This window comes from Bombus vancouverensis, chromosome 16 (genome assembly GCF_051014615.1).
Source record: "Bombus vancouverensis nearcticus chromosome 16, iyBomVanc1_principal, whole genome shotgun sequence".
Lineage (NCBI taxonomy): Eukaryota > Metazoa > Arthropoda > Insecta > Hymenoptera > Apidae > Bombus > Bombus vancouverensis.
Genome location: NC_134926.1, coordinates 7,477,561 through 7,496,215, shown reverse-complemented (window position 1 = coordinate 7,496,215; position 18,655 = coordinate 7,477,561). Strand labels below are relative to the sequence as shown.

General features: G+C 31.9%; 3 protein-coding genes and 1 long non-coding RNA gene across 9 annotated transcripts in view; 2 read left to right on the top strand and 2 right to left on the bottom strand.

Moving 5' to 3' along the window:
• Positions 1-2,383: 2,383 nt before the first annotated feature.
• On the top strand, positions 2,384-4,731 carry Stoml2 (stomatin like 2). Its single transcript, XM_033342520.2, has 8 exons — positions 2,384-2,786; positions 2,866-2,982; positions 3,069-3,216; positions 3,287-3,535; positions 3,605-3,760; positions 3,838-4,082; positions 4,162-4,332; positions 4,396-4,731. The coding sequence occupies exons 1-8, from the start codon at positions 2,712-2,714 to the stop codon at positions 4,426-4,428; spliced, it is 1,194 nt and encodes a 397-aa protein (XP_033198411.1). The 5' UTR covers positions 2,384-2,711; the 3' UTR covers positions 4,429-4,731.
• LOC117161184 (protein KRTCAP2 homolog) lies at positions 4,436-5,425 on the bottom strand. Its single transcript, XM_033342521.2, has 3 exons — positions 5,277-5,425; positions 4,807-5,025; positions 4,436-4,731 (listed from the first exon to the last, which is right to left on the bottom strand). Exons 1-3 carry the CDS (start codon positions 5,278-5,280, stop codon positions 4,559-4,561), a joined length of 396 nt encoding a protein of 131 aa, XP_033198412.1. The 5' UTR covers positions 5,281-5,425; the 3' UTR covers positions 4,436-4,558.
• A 1,530-nt stretch (positions 5,426-6,955) lies between these two features.
• lap (phosphatidylinositol-binding clathrin assembly protein lap) overlaps positions 6,956-18,655 on the top strand; it is a 31,943-nt gene continuing 20,243 nt past the window's right edge. For 3 of the 6 annotated variants that reach the window (XM_033342496.2, XM_033342499.2, XM_033342500.2), the window contains exon 1: positions 6,956-7,600. In XM_033342496.2, the coding sequence (XP_033198387.1) occupies positions 7,471-7,600 (130 nt within the window). In that variant the 5' untranslated portion in view covers positions 6,956-7,470. Of the gene's footprint in view, positions 7,601-14,810; positions 14,946-18,655 lie in introns of those variants that run through there. The other 3 variants (XM_076625661.1, XM_033342512.2, XM_076625662.1) reach the window with 3 other exon arrangements.
• Positions 15,222-16,992, bottom strand: LOC117161186 (uncharacterized). The gene is made up of 3 exons (XR_004464976.2): positions 16,831-16,992; positions 16,410-16,555; positions 15,222-16,341 (listed from the first exon to the last, which is right to left on the bottom strand). It is a non-coding gene; the product is annotated as an uncharacterized LOC117161186 (long non-coding RNA).

Here is an 18,655-nt window from a genome sequence, read left to right as displayed (position 1 = left end):
CAATAGCTTACGGTGACCAATAGAGGTTAGGTCCTTTTCTTTTAACCCTAGAACAGACATGTTTCTAACACTGTCATGCCGCGGGCAATATGAAGATACGCCAAGTAGATGGAGTTTTTTGTAATCTCACATTGGCTCAGTAAAGTATGTAAACATTTATATAAACCTTTTGCGAATATAATCATGAATATATTTCTTGAGTGTACAATGGCTCACGAAAGTGCTCAAACACTTTTAAAGACATTTTATGCGTATATTATACAAAACAATTTGAAATTTCGTTACTATAATGAAACACAACTATCGTAATTATATTGGTAAAGTTTGAACCGAATCTAACAATGTACTAGGTTAATACATACGACATGTCTTTTTTCGAGTTAGATTTTAACCTTACGTCGTAATTTTTCTAGAACATTATACATCTAATTATAGTAATTTCTACATGATCCAGTTTATGAAATTGATCAATGTGGCATTTGTATTGTTCAAATACTACCCCTAATTTGCATATTAAAGAGGAATAACAAAAAACGCCGAAGACTGTCTCATCATAGTGCTAATAAAATTTCAAAATGTTTTACATAACACTTGATATCACATACATACCCTACTAAATATGTTATACTAAAGTGTTAAAAGTTTTCCATACCAAGTGTTCAAATTTTCATAAATCACAAAGTTTTCTCTTTTACTAAATCTTGCATGTTAATACTTGAAGATTAAAATAAATTTTAGTAAATCAAATGAATTATATTAAAATTATATAATAAAAACTAACGAATAACGTGGTTCTTTCGTAATTTAAAATGTATCGAATCAGTCGAGATGACGTAACTCTCGATTGCACTGTTTGAAAACTTTCGACCTTGCATGATGGATAATAAATATATGTATTATCAAAAATTGGTATTATGAAAGATATTTACATATAAATATATATTTATTTATATCTAAGTATCGTCTTCTGAATCCAATTAAAGCGATTCGTAATAAATTACATGAGATATATAGAAATTAAAGAACAATCAAATTAAAGTCTTTTTGTAATTTGAAATATATCGAATCGATTAAGATGGCGTGAATCTCGATATTTTATCGTTACAAGGTTTTAAGTTTTGTGTAATTCGATAATAAATGTATTATGAATGATGATTCAATTTTCCTATTCGATTTAACTAAATGGAAGGAAATAATTTATTGTAAGGTTATCGGATATAAAAGTGTTATGGCTACTTATAAATTATGATAAAATACTCTATATTATGCCTGACTGGAATACAATAATTGTACAATAGTTGAAGCACAGTAATACTAGTAATTGCTACAACAAAATTGAAATGAAGAAAGGTTTATTCTAGAATCAGAATTCCCCAAATCTGCCGAATGATATGTGAAAAGTACTTTATAGCAATATAATACCTATAGGTAAAGTAAATATTTTATTATCGACTTTCATATTTATTAGCAACCTGTATCAAATAGAGTCAGCGAAATGAGAGCACAGTTTCAAAGTTATAATATTCGTTATCTATTAAATCGAACAAAAGATAGAATGCAATTTATTATTTAATAATGCGTCGATCCAATCTGCTATCTATAACATTCGTTTTGGCAACGAATTATACAGTTTTCAAATATAACCCTGTGAATATATTGTTCCATTCTTCTTCAAGGCACTTTTGATATGATAATAAAAATCGAGGTCATCTGGACCATGTAAGTTAAATCTCTTTTCGTCTGTGAATATAACTTTTCTCTACTTTTTATTCTTCTTATTATAGAGTATATGACTATACTGCACAAAAAAATAAGATGAACTTCCTCGTTTATAATTTCACAGTGATATATAATTGTAACATTACACAAACAGCATTGTTAAATCTCATTTTAGCGCACTACAAACGCTATTTCAATATTTAAATGAATATTTTGTTACGATAACTTAATAATCTTATGGAACATGAAATGAATGATATGTAAATAAATTACATAATAATAACTATTATTGATAAATATTCAAATGAAATGAGAAAATATTTTAGTATTTTAATATTTAATAATTATTACTAAATATAAAAATTTAATCTTTAGATTAAAAGATATTTGCTAGATTGTGCGGTTTTTTAAAGAGTCAAGTATATTCACGATTAATTCATGAATTATTGAATATTCAAGAATAAAAAATTCAAAAATTTGAATAGTTCTAAATTATTGGTAGCGTGAGTAAAAATAGGTGTATGATGTTTCTCAAGGAATAATTAAGATTGAAATATTGCTTACAGGTTGAAGAAATGTATTCTTTAGCTAAGTTTAATTGTATTCGATCAATTTTCAAATTCAATTTTCTGGAAAAAAAAGATTAAATGAAAGAAGAAAAAAGGGTCATATGAAACACGTTACTCTATATTTTTGACTTGTCGATTGTATCATGATTATCGGGACATCTTGTATAGCTCCGCTCAGTTGCGTTGAATATCTCGGTGTTTTATCAAATTTGGGAATGCGAAGAATGAAATATCATGGTTTATGACTGAAAAGATCTTTTTTGCGATTACTCGGGTATTGTATGGAAATATCCAAGTGGACGTTTGTTCAACGTTCCTTTTCTGTTAAAATTTCCGTTTACAAAGATATGGTATTACGTAGTATAAACGCGTGATTCTAACCTGATACAGTATTGGAAAACATCTCTTGTGTCTGTCAGTACAATGTTGTTGCGAACGTACAAGTGGGGATTAAACTGCCAATTTAAACAGCTTGCTCGTAATTTTGGAATATTAAAGGTAATCTCATTTCTTAAAACATTATTCCTAAAATCTATCTTTGCAATCTTTTGCAATATAACCAAAATTTTATTTAAAGCATCAACCAGCTCTTGGATTTGAACATCATGTTGCTAAACTGCCGATAATACAACATGTTAGATGTAAATCTAACACTCCAATGAATACCATTATACTATTTGTTCCACAGCAAGAGGTTTAGAATCATTATTATTATCTTATTATTATTATCTTTTACCAACTGAGAATTCATTTCAAATTTCTTTTAATAAATCTTTTTAGGCATGGATTGTTGAAAGAATGGGAAAGTTTCATAGAATTCTAAACCCAGGGTTAAACATTCTTACACCAATAATTGATAGAATTAAATATGTTCAGTGTCTCAAAGAAATAGCTATAGAAATACCTCAACAAACTGCTGTTACCTCAGGTACATTTAATTATATGTTTAAATATTACAGATATAAAATGGTATTAATTATATTGTTCTTTTATTGTAGATAATGTAACATTAAATATTGATGGTGTATTATACTTAAGAGTAGTTAATCCATTTCTGGCTTCATATGGTGTTGATGATCCTGAGTTTGCCGTAGTTCAAATAGCTCAAACTACAATGAGATCTGAGCTAGGAAAAATATCTTTGGATAATGTGTTCAGAGAAAGAGAAGGGCTCAATGTTTGTATCGTTGAGAGTATAAATAAAGCAAGTGAAGCTTGGGGAATAGCTTGTCTAAGATATGAAATACGTAAGGCTAATTGAAGAAACTTTCTCATTTGATATAAAAAGTTATTGTCACTTGAATTTCTTGTAACAGGTGACATAAGACTACCTCCAAGAGTACAAGAAGCAATGCAAATGCAAGTGGAAGCAGAACGCAAGAAGAGAGCTGCAGTTTTAGAATCAGAAGGAACTAGAGAAGCAGAAATAAATATAGCAGAAGGAAAACGTTTAGCGCAGATTCTAGCATCCGGTAATCGTAATCGTGTTTTTAGTCAACAATCTATTACGTTTAAAAAATTATAAATAACTTACACAATACCCTAACAGAGGCTATAAAACAAGAAGAAATAAATAAGGCGATTGGTACTGCACAGGCTTTAGTGGCCATTGCGGAAGCACGTGCAAAGAGTTTAAAACTTGTTGCAAATGCTCTCAATATGACAGATGCAAAAAATGCAGCAGCATATAGTATAGCAGAACAATATGTCAAAGCATTCAACAAATTGGCAAAGGTCAACAATACTTTGATCTTGCCCAGTAATGTTTCTGATGTGTCTTCCTTAGTAACACAAGTATGTCACCCAAAAATTTGTCCCTGTGTAATTACTTTGCAGATTGTAAATTGTTGTATATGATTACTTCATCTTCTAGGCAATGACGATTTATAAACAAGTTATGTCTCAGCCTACTTTAGATAATCCTGATGCAAAAGAGAACAAAGATGCTCTCAGTGTTGATGACTCAGACGAATCTTTCGAATATTTCAGTGACAAAGAAGAAGCAGAGAAGCACAGAAGCAGCAAAAGAAAGCAAAATCCTAAAGTATTGTAAAATATTTATACATAACATAAATATATTTTGATTTTTACTATGTATCTTTTGCAGTTCTGTCCTTATAGAGATGGGGGAAATAATTAATTATGAGTCAATAATAACAAAACAATTTTATGCAAAGATTCATAAGTTAAAATAGTTACAAGAATAATTAATTTTTTAAAAGTGCAGTAGTGTAATGATTGATAAATTACTCTGAGTTTCTATGATTCTTTTACTTTCTTTTCTTTGTGTGAACTGAGACTGTAGGTACTGGAACAGCATATGTTTCTTGGGAAATTCGATTGATATAGTATAATGCAACCATAGAAAACAGGAAGCACGTTGTAATTGCCACACGATGTACTAGACCTGATGCAATTAAACTGATTATCAATGAAAAGATAACTGTAACAAGGAAATTTGATTATTATCTTGAATTAGTGATATTTGATCTTTTAATATCAACATCAAGTAACATACCTTCAGGAAACAATTTTTGTTGAAAAGATTTGCCAAATATTGTTGCTTCCAAGTTTCCTATTGCAGTTAATACACACAAAAACAATATAGATCCAATATATCCTCCCAATATTGTATAAACCTGTGACGATGCCAAGGAAGCTTTATATATTTGCATTCCCGAAAATACGAGAACTGTTAAAATAGATGACAACACAAACGATACTCCGCTACTAACAGCTGAAAAGTAAAAGAAAACATATTGTTTCCATATTTCATTTACTTAAATCGTTATTTTGAAGAAAATTAATTTACGTTAGAAGAATTGGGATAGGAATGTGACTATAATATTAACTAATCAGAAAGTCTAGTATACTATCTCTCTTAATATTTCTACTCAATCAATCTCTCAATCACTCTAATCAATATATTACGCAAAAAAGATTTCTATAAATGTTTTGAAGTATAGTGCTTTATAAATTTATACGTACGCATTTTTAAAGAAAATTTTTGTGGTTAGAACCGGTTCGAATTGATTCGTGGATCTTTCAATTTTCAGCACAGTGCTATGTTGTCACTTTGTCACAATGTGCTAAGACATACCAACATTACTTGCATTAAAGTCCCTCAAATTTAAAATTTAATTAAATTAAGAAGCGTTGAACAAGCTAAGACAGAGGCTAAGACAATAATTAAGAATCTATATTCTCTGTAGCTATAGATTTCTTAATTAATTTACAATTTGTACAATTGCAGATTAATAATAGATTTTTAAGGAACGTTATTTCAAATATATAATTTAGGATTATGAAATTGAATGTTCAAAAAATGTGTATATAAGTCGTGTGAAAAATTCTGGAAAAATTCATTGGGATATTTTCAAATATCTATTTTCCAGATAAATCATCATTTATTTAAAAATTTAGCTGCGGTCGTGAAGAATTATGGTAGTGCAGGATTAAATAGTCTAGTGACATTTTCTCTCTAGAACGTGTCGAAATTTCTCTCGCATATTTAAATGTTTAGTTTGCTAAAATGCATCATCAAATTATACAGATATAAAGATTGTCGAAATATTTAGAACAAAGGACAATATTATTGCAATCTAATCATTGGTATGATATACATTAGATGGTTTACTTGGCAAGAAATATGCGTGCGCAGGGATTGAAGCGTTGTTATCGATTTTGAACTTGTTACGGAGACTCCCTTTTCGATCGATATTTTAATTAACAATTCTTTTACTATTCTTTCTTCATCATCCTTGTAAAATTCTGCAACTATTTCCAAATAAGAATAACATCTCTCATTTTATGTATAACTGTCATCAAAATAATGTATTATTCAAATTATACAATATTAAAAATAACAAAATTGATCGAGAAAATAAATCAACCATAATATTCTATAAATATCTAAAATATTTAACATTCGAGTTAAAGATATCTTTTCATCAAAATTTCGCACCATAGCACTCCCTCATTAAGTGGCCAGAATCCTGCCTTGTAAACTGACTACTACTATCCCTACCACATGTTCGCAGTTTTTTCCATTTCCATCTCATTTCCAATCCCGACAATCAACTTAAACATAAATTTATATCGGATATCTTAAATAAGATATCTGAAATCAGATACTTCTATCTTTTTATCAATTTTATATTGATGTAGAATCTCGTAAGCTATTGTTATAATGAATGTATGCTCTGAATGAATGAAATATTTAAGGTTATGATTAGAATGGATGCGTTAAAATCGATTAAAAATACATAAATTTTTTGACAGAATTGCGTTTTGGTTATGTAACAACATACTTTTTGTAATTCTAATGCTATATTTTGTATTTTTAATACAATCAGATGTAAAATGCTAGGTAGGACGTAAAAAGTAAAGGAAAGCGTTTTTAATAAATACGTAAATGTGATTGTTAATTAATACGAAAAAATAATTGGTTAGCTGTGTCCATATTTCACACAGGCACGAGCATTATGAAGTTAATGAAAAGCTCAATCTTGTTTCTCAATTCAAACAGATGCTTCAATATCTGACCAAATTCCGTCTCAAGCTGCGGCCAGTTATCAAAGCAGTGTTGTATATGTTCACGGAAGTTGATTTGACTAGCGCAGTATGACGTCAGAGGTAGTAGGCCGTGTTCGCGGAGAAGGAGTAGGATTGGCTGTCAGGAGTGATCGGTCCGGCGAAGGAGTAGGAGGTCCGGGTCGCCATTTTGGCAGGTTGTGAGAGCCTTCTGTCGTCGCCGTGAGCCGAGCTGTCGTTCGCCCAGCTGAGCCCTTTACGCGCGCGCGAGAGAGCTCATTTGGCTCGATCGAATTCGCGACACCAAAAAGCAGAGGCCAGGCCGGTTGGTCGCGAAATCGAGGGAAATACTACTTGAACCAACGGGAACCGGCTCCACGCATGTATATTCGCAATCTTTACGTATATTGTTCTACACATAACTCTTCATTCCCTGTTGGTGCTCTCGAGTAGGTTTTACTCTCGTGTCGGTTGAAACGCCAGTTTGTGGTGGTGTGCGTGTGACACTATCGTCGAGGCTGCAGAACTGTTCCTGACTGTGATAGATAGTACGACACGAGAGACAGAGAAGGAGAGTAGTTAGAGAGTCGAAAGGTGCGTGAGCTTTAGAGGAAAAAAAGTTCGAGTGTGACAGAAGTACAGGGACAGTATGGCGGGACAGACGATCAACGACAGGCTATTGGCAGCCAGGCACAGCATCGCCGGTCAGGGTCTCGCTAAGGCTGTCTGCAAAGCTACTACCGAGGAGATGATAGGACCCAAAAAGAAGCATCTCGAATGTAAGTTCTCCGAAGACACAATTATGTGTTTGTAGACTAAGGAATTCTATGTATTTATGGGACATTTGGAAGTTGAAGAATGTACAGAATGTATATCGTAGGCAAAAATATACTGGGGCGTGTAGAAGTATCCGAACAGATAGATCTTTCACTTGGTATTTCAAAAGCGATATTTTAAAAAACTGTTAAGTAATATTGCATAACTATATAATGGTACTTGTGTATTTTAATACCTTCTTTTACCAATTTGCTTAAAATTACTTTTTGAATATAGAATTGAAAATTCATTCTGATCGAAGATCTTTACATGTCACTGTATGAAATAGGCAAAGGGCATCTGTTACGATATTCAGTAAGTAAGACATTTCAGTTTAGGTTTTGTGTTTGAAATTATATTCATAGGAATATGAATTTGCGTAAATATCCACGCTCTAGTTATTTGCATTGAAAGGATGGGATTAATGTTCTAGGTCTTAGGTGAATCGGATTTAGTCGAGGTGATTTTACATAGGATTTTCACGGTGACGAATGGTACATATTCGTTTAGCACGTTTAGTGTCACGATGGTCGTCAATCGCTTACGTTACTAAATTTTTTAGACCGATTAAAATAAGGTAAACTTCGTGAATTAATAAATTGTCAATAGTATGAATGATTTAGACAACACTGATAAATTTCATAGTCTAAAAAACTGTCAATGGTGTGAGTGATTTAGATAACGTTAATAAGTTTCATGAACTAAGAAATTTTTAGTGAATTGTCAGAGAAAAGTGTACAAATATAATATTTTACAAAAATCAAAAGTTACGGTATAGTATATTCTAGGGCAGAATACGCGTGGATTAAGAACGAATTAACTACTAACTATACTGCTAATTTTTACGAGGAAATATTTTTTAGTTTGAAAATTTATTTCTTATATCTTGTACACGCTATCTGTTTATTAATTTGATTAGAATGTATTTCAATTAGGTCTATAGATTAGATATTTTTTTGGCCTTCCTATTGCAAATAATTGTCTTGGCATGTTCACAAAAATTATTAACATATGCTAAGTTTTTCCGCGTGGTCCTAGTTGGAACGCTGTATTTTTAATAAATATTGTCAAATTATGGCCCATTTTAAAATATCAATTACCAGAAATAGATAACTAATACAGGAATAAGGGCCCTGAATAAATGTGGTTTAAGCTGTACATTAGGTTACACCCCTTGAGAGTCGTTTCAAGCTTAATCATGCACCTGCAAGCAAACAAGTCGCTAATATGTTGCTTTACGTATACGTAACCTATTTTAGAAATTCAAACTTTCTGCGATTCATTATCTGCATAAATTTCGAAATCGACTTTTAGCCAAATTTTCAATGCAAATAGTCCGCAATGTTTTGCTCGTTATATCATGACATATAACTAGGCTGTGAATTTTTATGTATTTAAGAAAATGGAATGTTATGAAGAATTTAAATTTATGGGAAATTTGAAAATGCAGAATTCGTAGAACGCGCATAATATGAGGAAATATATAAGATATAATATAGTGTTTTGTACAATATGTACTTGGTAGGTGAAACAATTTTCGATTTTTTCAAATGTATTCTCAAAAATATGAATTTGTATAAAAATTCTCAATGTTCGTATGACTTAATCGAGATATAATTACGCTATATATAGATATACAATATATATAATTATTATAATTAGATATAGCTAAATATAACTGTTTTGGATCTTCAACTTAACAGCATTTCAAACAATTCCGTTACATGAAAAAAGTGAGAGGATAGGTCCTCGGATAGGACCTTGTTCTGAAAACATTAGTCCTCGCATGGAGGAGTATCAGTGAGACGTACAGTGGCCACAAAAAGTATTGGCACATATCTTTCTTTCCCAAGAAAGCATATTTGTAGCTGTACGAAAATACCATTATAATCTACCATTACTATACACTATACTACTATAATCTCAATTGATTTTTATACATTTATTAGAAATTTGAAGGTGCAAAAATCCACAGAGTGGACATAATTTGTAAAGGTATATAAAATATTTAAAGTATAATACTCTCTATAATATTTAGTAGGTTAAGCAATTTTCTACATAAGTTTCATTCCTTTAATTAATTTGCATATATATGTATTTCTTTATTGTATTGAGAATCAGTGTTTTTATCTCAATCTTTTCTAAAGTTTGTGTATGTATATTTTGTTTTTGTCTTAATTTAAATGTTGAAGCTATGTCATAATTTATTATATATTCATTAGAATATTTTGTTGTATTATTGTAGGTTAGGTAACGTACATATTCCCCAATTATATTTATAAGAATATGAATTTGCATAAATATCTACAGTCTAGCTACTATATTAAATACGTTAATGTACCAATGTTTCTTGTATAGCCAGCGTGTATAGTCAACTATTGTTACATACAAAGCGACTCGTAGACTGGCCGGAAGATGAATCACGTTCCGACGGGAATATCTGCATTTTTTTCTCGAGATCAAACGGTTTTTCAAGGTGTATGAACCTAAGCCAATGTCTGGGTGTTGACGTTACCGCATTAGTCACGTCTGATGTACGAGAAATGAAGCGCGCACCTTTCGTGTGTATGTGAGTGTGTTTCTGTCCGTTACACGTTAACGGGTTACTTTCCATTTCGAGGCGTTGCGCGGACGAAAGTGCCTTGATCGACAAGGTTTTAACGAGAGGAAGTCAAGCCATGAATGTGGAGATCCTTTTTCGAAATTTGGGATATTAGTATCCCAATATATTATATAGTGTGTTCCAGTAATCATAGCAAAATCGGCATAATGGTGATTCTACGTGGAAAAATAGGACGAAAATACAGAATAAAATTTGTCAAATACTTTTAAATTTCATTTTTTCCGAAACGTCGCGAGCTATAAAAAAATTGTATTTTATGTTTTTTCGATTCATTTTTTTACATAGAAATCATCTCCGTAACAATTGTATTGTGATTATTGGGAACATTGCATATGTACATATCTACTGCTGCAAAGCTCTAATAGGGTTTTTCAGATATTCGTGTTTGAGGCCTAGTGTATTTAATTCCGTTCTATTCAGTTGTACTTTTTGTTTACTTTTTATAATTATATAAAATACTAATAAATATGTACACACTTTTTATTTGTCTTCTTCAATTTGGCACTATTGTTATAGCGTAATTAATTGTTATTTTATTTTATAATGATTTTAAAATCAAGCATGAACATTTCTAGGAATTATCTGCATTGTCAAAATTTCATTAAATTGAAATAAATTGTAAACAAAATAGGAATTTCATTTTCATGTATTTAATGTGTTTTATATAACTGAAACTTTGAACTTCTATATCGGGAAAATAACGACTCATTCTAAAAAAGTCCTCTAGCGCGTTATAAAAACCTTAATGGGTCATTCGACATATGTACAGACAGTGACAGACAAAATTGATATTCTTAATTGAATTCTAATAACTCTTATACTAAAAATCTTTCGTCATATTGGTAATCATATATTCTATGGAATATATTTTATTTATTTATTGTTCTTAGTAAATGTAAATCAGTTTTATAAAATTACGATTGTACCAAATTTTGGTACCTTTTTACATTTCTTATCTTATGAACTGTACATCACACGTGTATTGCACCTAATGTTAAGAACTTCTAAAGGCAATTTTCATATTTCATGCAGTTTCTATTCGGGGAAGTTAACGCCTACTAAGAGCTAGAAATTGAGAAATCGATTAGTCGGCTGAAGAAAGAAATGAAAATGCATGAAAATATTAATAGATGTTGAATGTTGGATAATTTCATGCCGCTGAGTTGAGAACTCGGTTTGCGTCATCAGAAATTTTGAATAACTATCACGGTATCGAGTTACGTTCCTTCGCGACCGTTACACCGATAACGATCGTTACTGTTTATTGAAAAAACAAGTAACTTGACTTAGTAGACTTTTTGCTCGTATAGCCACACCGCTCGCGAGTTGCTGGTATCGATTGTATAGTTTGTTGGCAAAGTACTTGCCGACCTATACACACGCCCATTACAATTATGTTAACAGGAATAAGTGCCATCTATAACCGTGAAATGTTTGTATTAACAAAAATTTGCAAAATTTATGGAGAATTCTTTTTAATAATATGGAATTAACGATATAAAAGGCCTTTTTAACAACATAACCTCTATAGTTCAGAAACAATATAGAGTTCATATATCTACATACTAGGTTTAAATTGGTTTTAGTCGATCGTTACATGAAAACCAATATATGTACATATCGTTGCAAAATATTCGAAGGGAATTGATCGAGATTTCTAGTTAAGTAATGGTGAAAGTTTTTGAACGCTGGATCCTACTGATAACAGATGTTTCGTGCGAAAGTAGTTTCCGCCGCTTCCTGCGTGAAGTTGTTGTTACGATATTATCGGTTTATGAATGTTGCCATGAAGTCGAAGCTTGTTAGTGACATAACGTTCTTCGAATGTTGCCGGGAATGGGAACTTTATTATGTTTCTATGCCTATCAATCGTATCGATAAATACATTTCTTGCCCTTTTATAACCTCTGTTACATTTACAATGTTATTAAACAATGATACGATAGAATTCAAATTTCGTGCTAAAATCACTTTTTTTTCTTTGTTGATACATAAATCGTTCTAATTTTGACTACCGACTTTAAATTAATAGAATATACAGCTTGCTTACGAAAGTATTTCCCGCACTTAGTATGAAAAACTTGTATATATACATTCAAATAAAAATTGCTGGAAAGGAATTTAGCATTTGGTAGAGGCAGAGATTTTCTGTATTACATTTAAATAATCTTCTAATGTAATAATTATTTTAGAACAAACTTTAACTGAAGAAACTATGTATAACAGTCCTGTTATTGAATTTTAGAATTGATACAATTCTGGAACAATGAAACTAAACAGTTATTAGGAAAGAGTTTTGAATTATGAGAAAATTGGTTCGATTAGATACATATGTATATAACGTGAGGTTTCAGTACCATATGAGAAAAACCTAAGTAAACCTAACTTAATATGTGCATTGTCAGATTCGTTTAAAACTTTACCAATATAATCGTAAGCATCGATCTCATTACAGCATTAATGGAATTTGAAAATGTCTCGTATAACACACATGATATATTCATAAAGGATTTGTATAAGTGTTGGAATATCTTCGTGAGCCAGTGTATGCTGATTGTTTTAGGTTATGAATATGCATTCTAGATTATAAATAATAGTGGAATACGAAAATGGCCTGTGGAATATTTTAATATTAAGGATGACGTAGGTTGACTAAGGGTGACGTGAATGTTTATAACCTGCGTTATGTCGCGTTCCTTCCATTAATTAGAGTTGGACAGTTACCGATCGTGTAAAAGTTTGGTTATCGACAGGAAAATACGCAATTTTATACGTGAAACGATAGGAAACCGCACCAGTTCCTCGTGATTATCGATTCTACTGTCGCATGGGTTGCATCAAGGTTTGTAGATATATGTGTAGGTGGTGTGACCTGTATCTGTTCCAATTTGAAAGCCCACCCTCGTCGGAGACCGTGACGTAGGGTCTTTGCACTTTTCAATTGTATCGAATTATTTCTAATTGATTCAGCCGAATTAAGAAAAGGAAGAAATATAGAAAGAAATTCTCGGGATATATATATATACGAAACATATATATATTTCATAACCATTGCATCATGTTTCGTTAATATAACGTAATTTGTTGCCTGTTTTTTTATGGTCATTTTGTCTTTATGACATAGAAAATAAGAAACGTTTCAAATACATAATGGTTTTTTGGTTAATTAAGAAATTATGTACGTGTACACATATTTATTTATACATATAGGTAATGGTCACTGAATATGTTGTTGCAATAAATTTGGAACCTAATTTATATGTTATTAATACACCACAGACTTTTATGCATTTTTGGGAAATCTAATTTTTTAATTCCTAATTTTTATTTTACATACTTAAAGCAAAATACTTATTTTAATGCTTAATAAACGAAACAAATCTCCATTTAGAATCTATTTCTATAGGCATATTCGTAAAAATGTAAAACTGCATAGACATCCGCAGTCTAGTTATTAAATATGTTTGTGCGATATCATTTAAAACGTATAAAAAGAGGAAAGAACTTGAAAAGCACGAGTCACTCTTATTGAAGAAACAACTTTTGTAGAACAGAAATTACTCAAGAGAATTCGAGACAGCAAAGGAAATCAAATTACACAATATTTTGGAGAATAATTGGCATTTTTGAAATTTAATTTTTCAATTCTCTTGGATCACGATGCACTATGAATGATTTTGTGATACTTTGTCTAATTTTAACGCATTGCAAAGTTAATGGTCGTTTTATTATTTTACGTAGTAGCATTTGTTTCAGCCAACCCCTGGTGAGCGAAAACATTAACATTATATTTCGTTAGTAGTAAGAGCGCGTTTCCGTTTTAACGGAACGGAACTCGCAGTCTTTCTTCCGGTCTGCTAATTTAGATAGCGAAACGAATTCCTGTCGACTAAACCTTCAGCAGGCTCGAATTCGTCCTTTCTTTCGGAAAAATTTCCACGAACAACTGCTCTCAACAATAAAACTAGAAATTCACTTTTTTCTTCGTTTCATAACCTATTATTAAACTCTGGGTGATTATGCATTTGTGAAAAATTTAAATGACCAAACACGTACAGTATTAACGCCGTCGCAATAGTAGATTTTTTGTTGTCTTTAATTATAGCCGTAACTTTCGATGATACTAAATTTAGATGTGAATATGCGTGAGAGCTTGATAGTGAGGGGGTGAACAAGCTTGTATATTTACCACTTGTATATTTAAAAAGTATTTCATGAGACAGTATCAAACTTTTGACGATCCAGAAATATCTCGATTACAAACGATAAATTATTACTATGATTGTTGATATTTTACTGGTGAAAGGTTTCCGATAAAAAGAGAGAGCAGAAATGTGTGCATATTTCGTGTCTCTTGATGGCAAATTTCATCGACAGTACGTAGAATGGTGCTATCTTTAGCACGACAACTGATCATCCGTGGCCTCCGAATGGGCATGCAATCAGAACGATCGCGAGGTCATCGGCTGGTAATCGAGTGTACGGCCGATCGATAGACGGAATCTCGAACGAAAGCTACCCAGCATGCATTGCTAGTGGGCATGTGCGAAGTACCGTCTAGTCGACTATCTACATCTTCTCGGTTCTACGATCGATTCGATTCGATTCGATTCTTCCTGGTCCTCGTATGTCGTTTATAACTATTGACTCAGGGGCGGAGGGATTCTGGTATAGCAACAATAAAAGCAAGTATTCTTTATGAACTTCTTTTTACGCTAATTATTGGTTATATGGGGTTAGATCTTTCTGAGATGTAAATGGATAGTCTTGAAGTATAAATGCATCTTTTTTATTTCAGTTCTTCTTGTAATTTATCGTATATTATACAAGTTCTGCGGTCATATTCGACAATCATTATTGACGTGCGGTACAGCGTCTGTCGCAGTCGTCAGAACGCGAAGGAGAAATTTTCTTAAAGTTCGGTGGTTTACGCTGGGATTGAAGCTATTATCGAAAGAGAAAAATGAAAAATTGGAAAGTTCTAACGTTCGAAAGAAAAATTTATTTTGATCGGGACAGACAAATTGAGTTAAGAAAATATTATAATGAACAAACAAAGAGAAATTTGATGTTCGTTCCTTGGAGAGATTTGTAATGAAGTGAATGGGCTTTGTTTGAAATTGATTGATCGGTTAGTCTTTCGTACATGCCAGTTTAAAGAGTTATTAAACCAGGTAGTTTAAAAAATTTATACGCAACAAGAAGAATTGAAATAAAGGAAATTAAATTTGTACTGCAAGATTATATTTGCATTTTAGATATTAAATAATTTATAGTTATGCAATTCAGTAACTTCTTCCAATTTTCGCTACATCAAATGTTGCTACTCTTTTTTGATGAAATAAGGAAAATGATTTTAAATTTATGTTCTTTTGCTTTATTACTTTTTAACTATTTAATGGTCGGAATTTATTAAAAAAAAATTAAGTCAGGTTAGGTTAGATCAGATTATGTTGCGTTAGATTAGGTTAGATTTAGGCCAACTATTCTTTAAACGTAACGAGGTTACATACTTTCGTTCATTCAAACGCGCGTTTAAATAAATTTACTAAAACTTAACCCAACCTTCTTTGGTAAACGTTAAACATTATGTGAATTAAACTTAAAAAGTAGCATAAGTACATCTAAAATATATCTTTATTTAGTTTGACGAAATATGGAAGAAATTTTAAAATTTGACTCTTCCTGAATAAAATAATAAAACGTAAGTTCATTTCTCGAGCTCCCTACCCATTGAAATTTCGTATTTTGATGATAAGAGAAAGCTTAAAAAAAAAAAAGAGAATTACATAGTGAAAATTAGGGAAAGTCTATATAAACCGCATAATTATCAATCATCGTTCTTTCACAAGTTGCACAATCTGGATCCCTGTCCGTAGCTAACCAAAAAAACATCTTAGATAATAAAATTAAAATCAAAAGTAATACGTATAAGAATAACAAATTTTCTCTTGGCGATGAACATTATTTTGCCGTAGTAAACCAGTAATGCAATTACTGGCATGATTTCTTTTCCTGATTATAGCTAACCTCGCCTTCCTTCAAGAAAAGTCGATTATCAACGGCTCAGCCTGCTTTTTCCTAGGGAGAAAGGGGGATCTTAATTATTACGTCATGATTTATGCAATTTGTTAATAGAAGCTTCTTACGTAATTTCAACGTGATGAATAGATATTTACGGAGATCCCCGTGGTCGCTATCGTGCTCGTCGTTAATCACACCGTCATTCAGAAATTGAGAAACGAGAAATTAAGGTGATTCGCACCATTCGTGGGGCTTCTTGCTTGTCACTAAACTGGGGATTTTTATACGTTTATAGGAAATTTAATTTAAGATTACTTTTATCCTTAAAAACGAATTTTCCGATAAATTGCTGTTCATTCACCCGGGATAAAATCATTCATTATGGTAAAGACAGTTTACGTAATTCTCTTAATTCGACACGTAAACGTGCAGCAATGGAAAGTGCCTATGATAATCTATTCGAAGACACGTCAAGTCGTATAATTTATCTGCAAAGTGTAATTTGCTCGCGGGCATTGTACGACCAACAGTCTCGAAGATACCTACCATCGATATTTCCTGTGTCTCTTCGCACGCTCCTTTTCCTCCTTGGGTAATAATCATTGTCCTTCGGACAGTTCCATTTCGAATTTCTGCAATTATACGCTAGATGTCGTGATTGGATTGGACTGCACTACTGTTGCCGTTATCTACGTAATTCCTGGCAGCGTGATTATTAAAATTATGGAAGATCACCCTTTCTAAAGTAACTTTTATCAAAAATATTTCGTATAAATAGAATACAAATTATCGTTCGAATTTTATTGCAGAAACGATCACCGACGTTCCTGGAAACAAGATTGTACTATACTTTCTAATTATAGCAAGACGGCGAAAGGATAAGAGATATATATAAATGGAAACCACTGGAATTTTCTTTCCGATTATGTGGGATTTATAAATTTATGAATAAAACTGAAGAAATACGTTGTTACTACTAACGTGGATTTTTATCCTATTATCTGGAATATCTGGAAGCACAGGAATACACAGAAATCGCGTAATATGTACAAATGTATCGTGTGCTTGATGCAAGAAGTGGCATTGTCGTATTTTTGCAAAATTGAGTTAAGCCCGGTATTGAGTTTCTAAGCGATTATATTTTATATTAAAAAAACGACAGTTTCAAATTCTATCTAGGAATCACTATAATGGCATTTGTTGAAAATTTTTCATAAAATAAGCTATCTGCTAAAAATACCAAAGTCAACATAAAAAACACGAGTAGCATAAGCTTTAAAATTGTCTGTTTTTGCATTAGAAAAGAAATTTGAAACAGCAGAAACTTTTCTGTCGGATGTTATTTGAACATGAATTTTTTAACGTATGTTTAAGTGTTAATATCTTAACTTCATAAATACTGACGTTGGTACTTCTTGCAACAAGCCACAAATATAGAATATCCATAGTACTCATTATGATATTTAATAAGTAATGGAAATCTCTGTTTAGATTCCATTTTTTCATTTGTCACCATGAAAATTTGCATAAATATCCGTCAGCCTAACGATCGTCATAATCGAATCATCATAATCATCATTAGAATACTACCAAAATTTCAAAATGTTTCATACTTCATATGAACCAGCCTACTAATTCATACAGTTGGGGACAAAGCTAAGTTTCTATTCTTCTAATCTTCTATTTTTATTCTCCAACTGTGGACTAGATTATCCAAAATATGTATTTGTATCGTCGTTGAAAATATGAAACGCATCAGGAGCCGACAGAAAGTTTGTACAACGAAATGCGAGAAATAGAATGATGCAAGGTCGAGGTAACCAGATGTTCCTATTTTGCAATATATGAAAGTTTGTTCATTTTGATAATCCTCGCTTGTTGCAGCTATCGTCTTACCAAAACATGTTATCGGTGACGCCCCCCATTCGAGTCTGGACTCTCGGGAGAAACATCTCAGCATGCACACCCCTTCAACTTCCAGATAAATTCCGATAATGATTGCGTTCTTCGCTACATTTAACGACCAATCTCCCGTTCTTCTCAACAACTGTTCGATTCATCAAGTTCCCTCTGTTCCAACGGCTATAAACATGTTGTCCATCAACGATACCCGCCACAATGTGCTTCTCGTTGTTTATTTATAAAGTCAGTTCGAAAACAAGAGGCGGAATGGGTCTCTTTCTATCGATTTTTATTCGAGGCTGTGCATACATGGCAAGCTTTCCTTCCTAGGCAATTGCAAGATACTTGTAGATGCTATTTTGGTAACTTAAAACGTGCTAAGCATATTATATTAAGAAAATTCTTAGCGAAATTTAGGAAAGATCCATCGAGAATTTGAATTTTTGCCATCTGTAACTTCGTCAGTCTC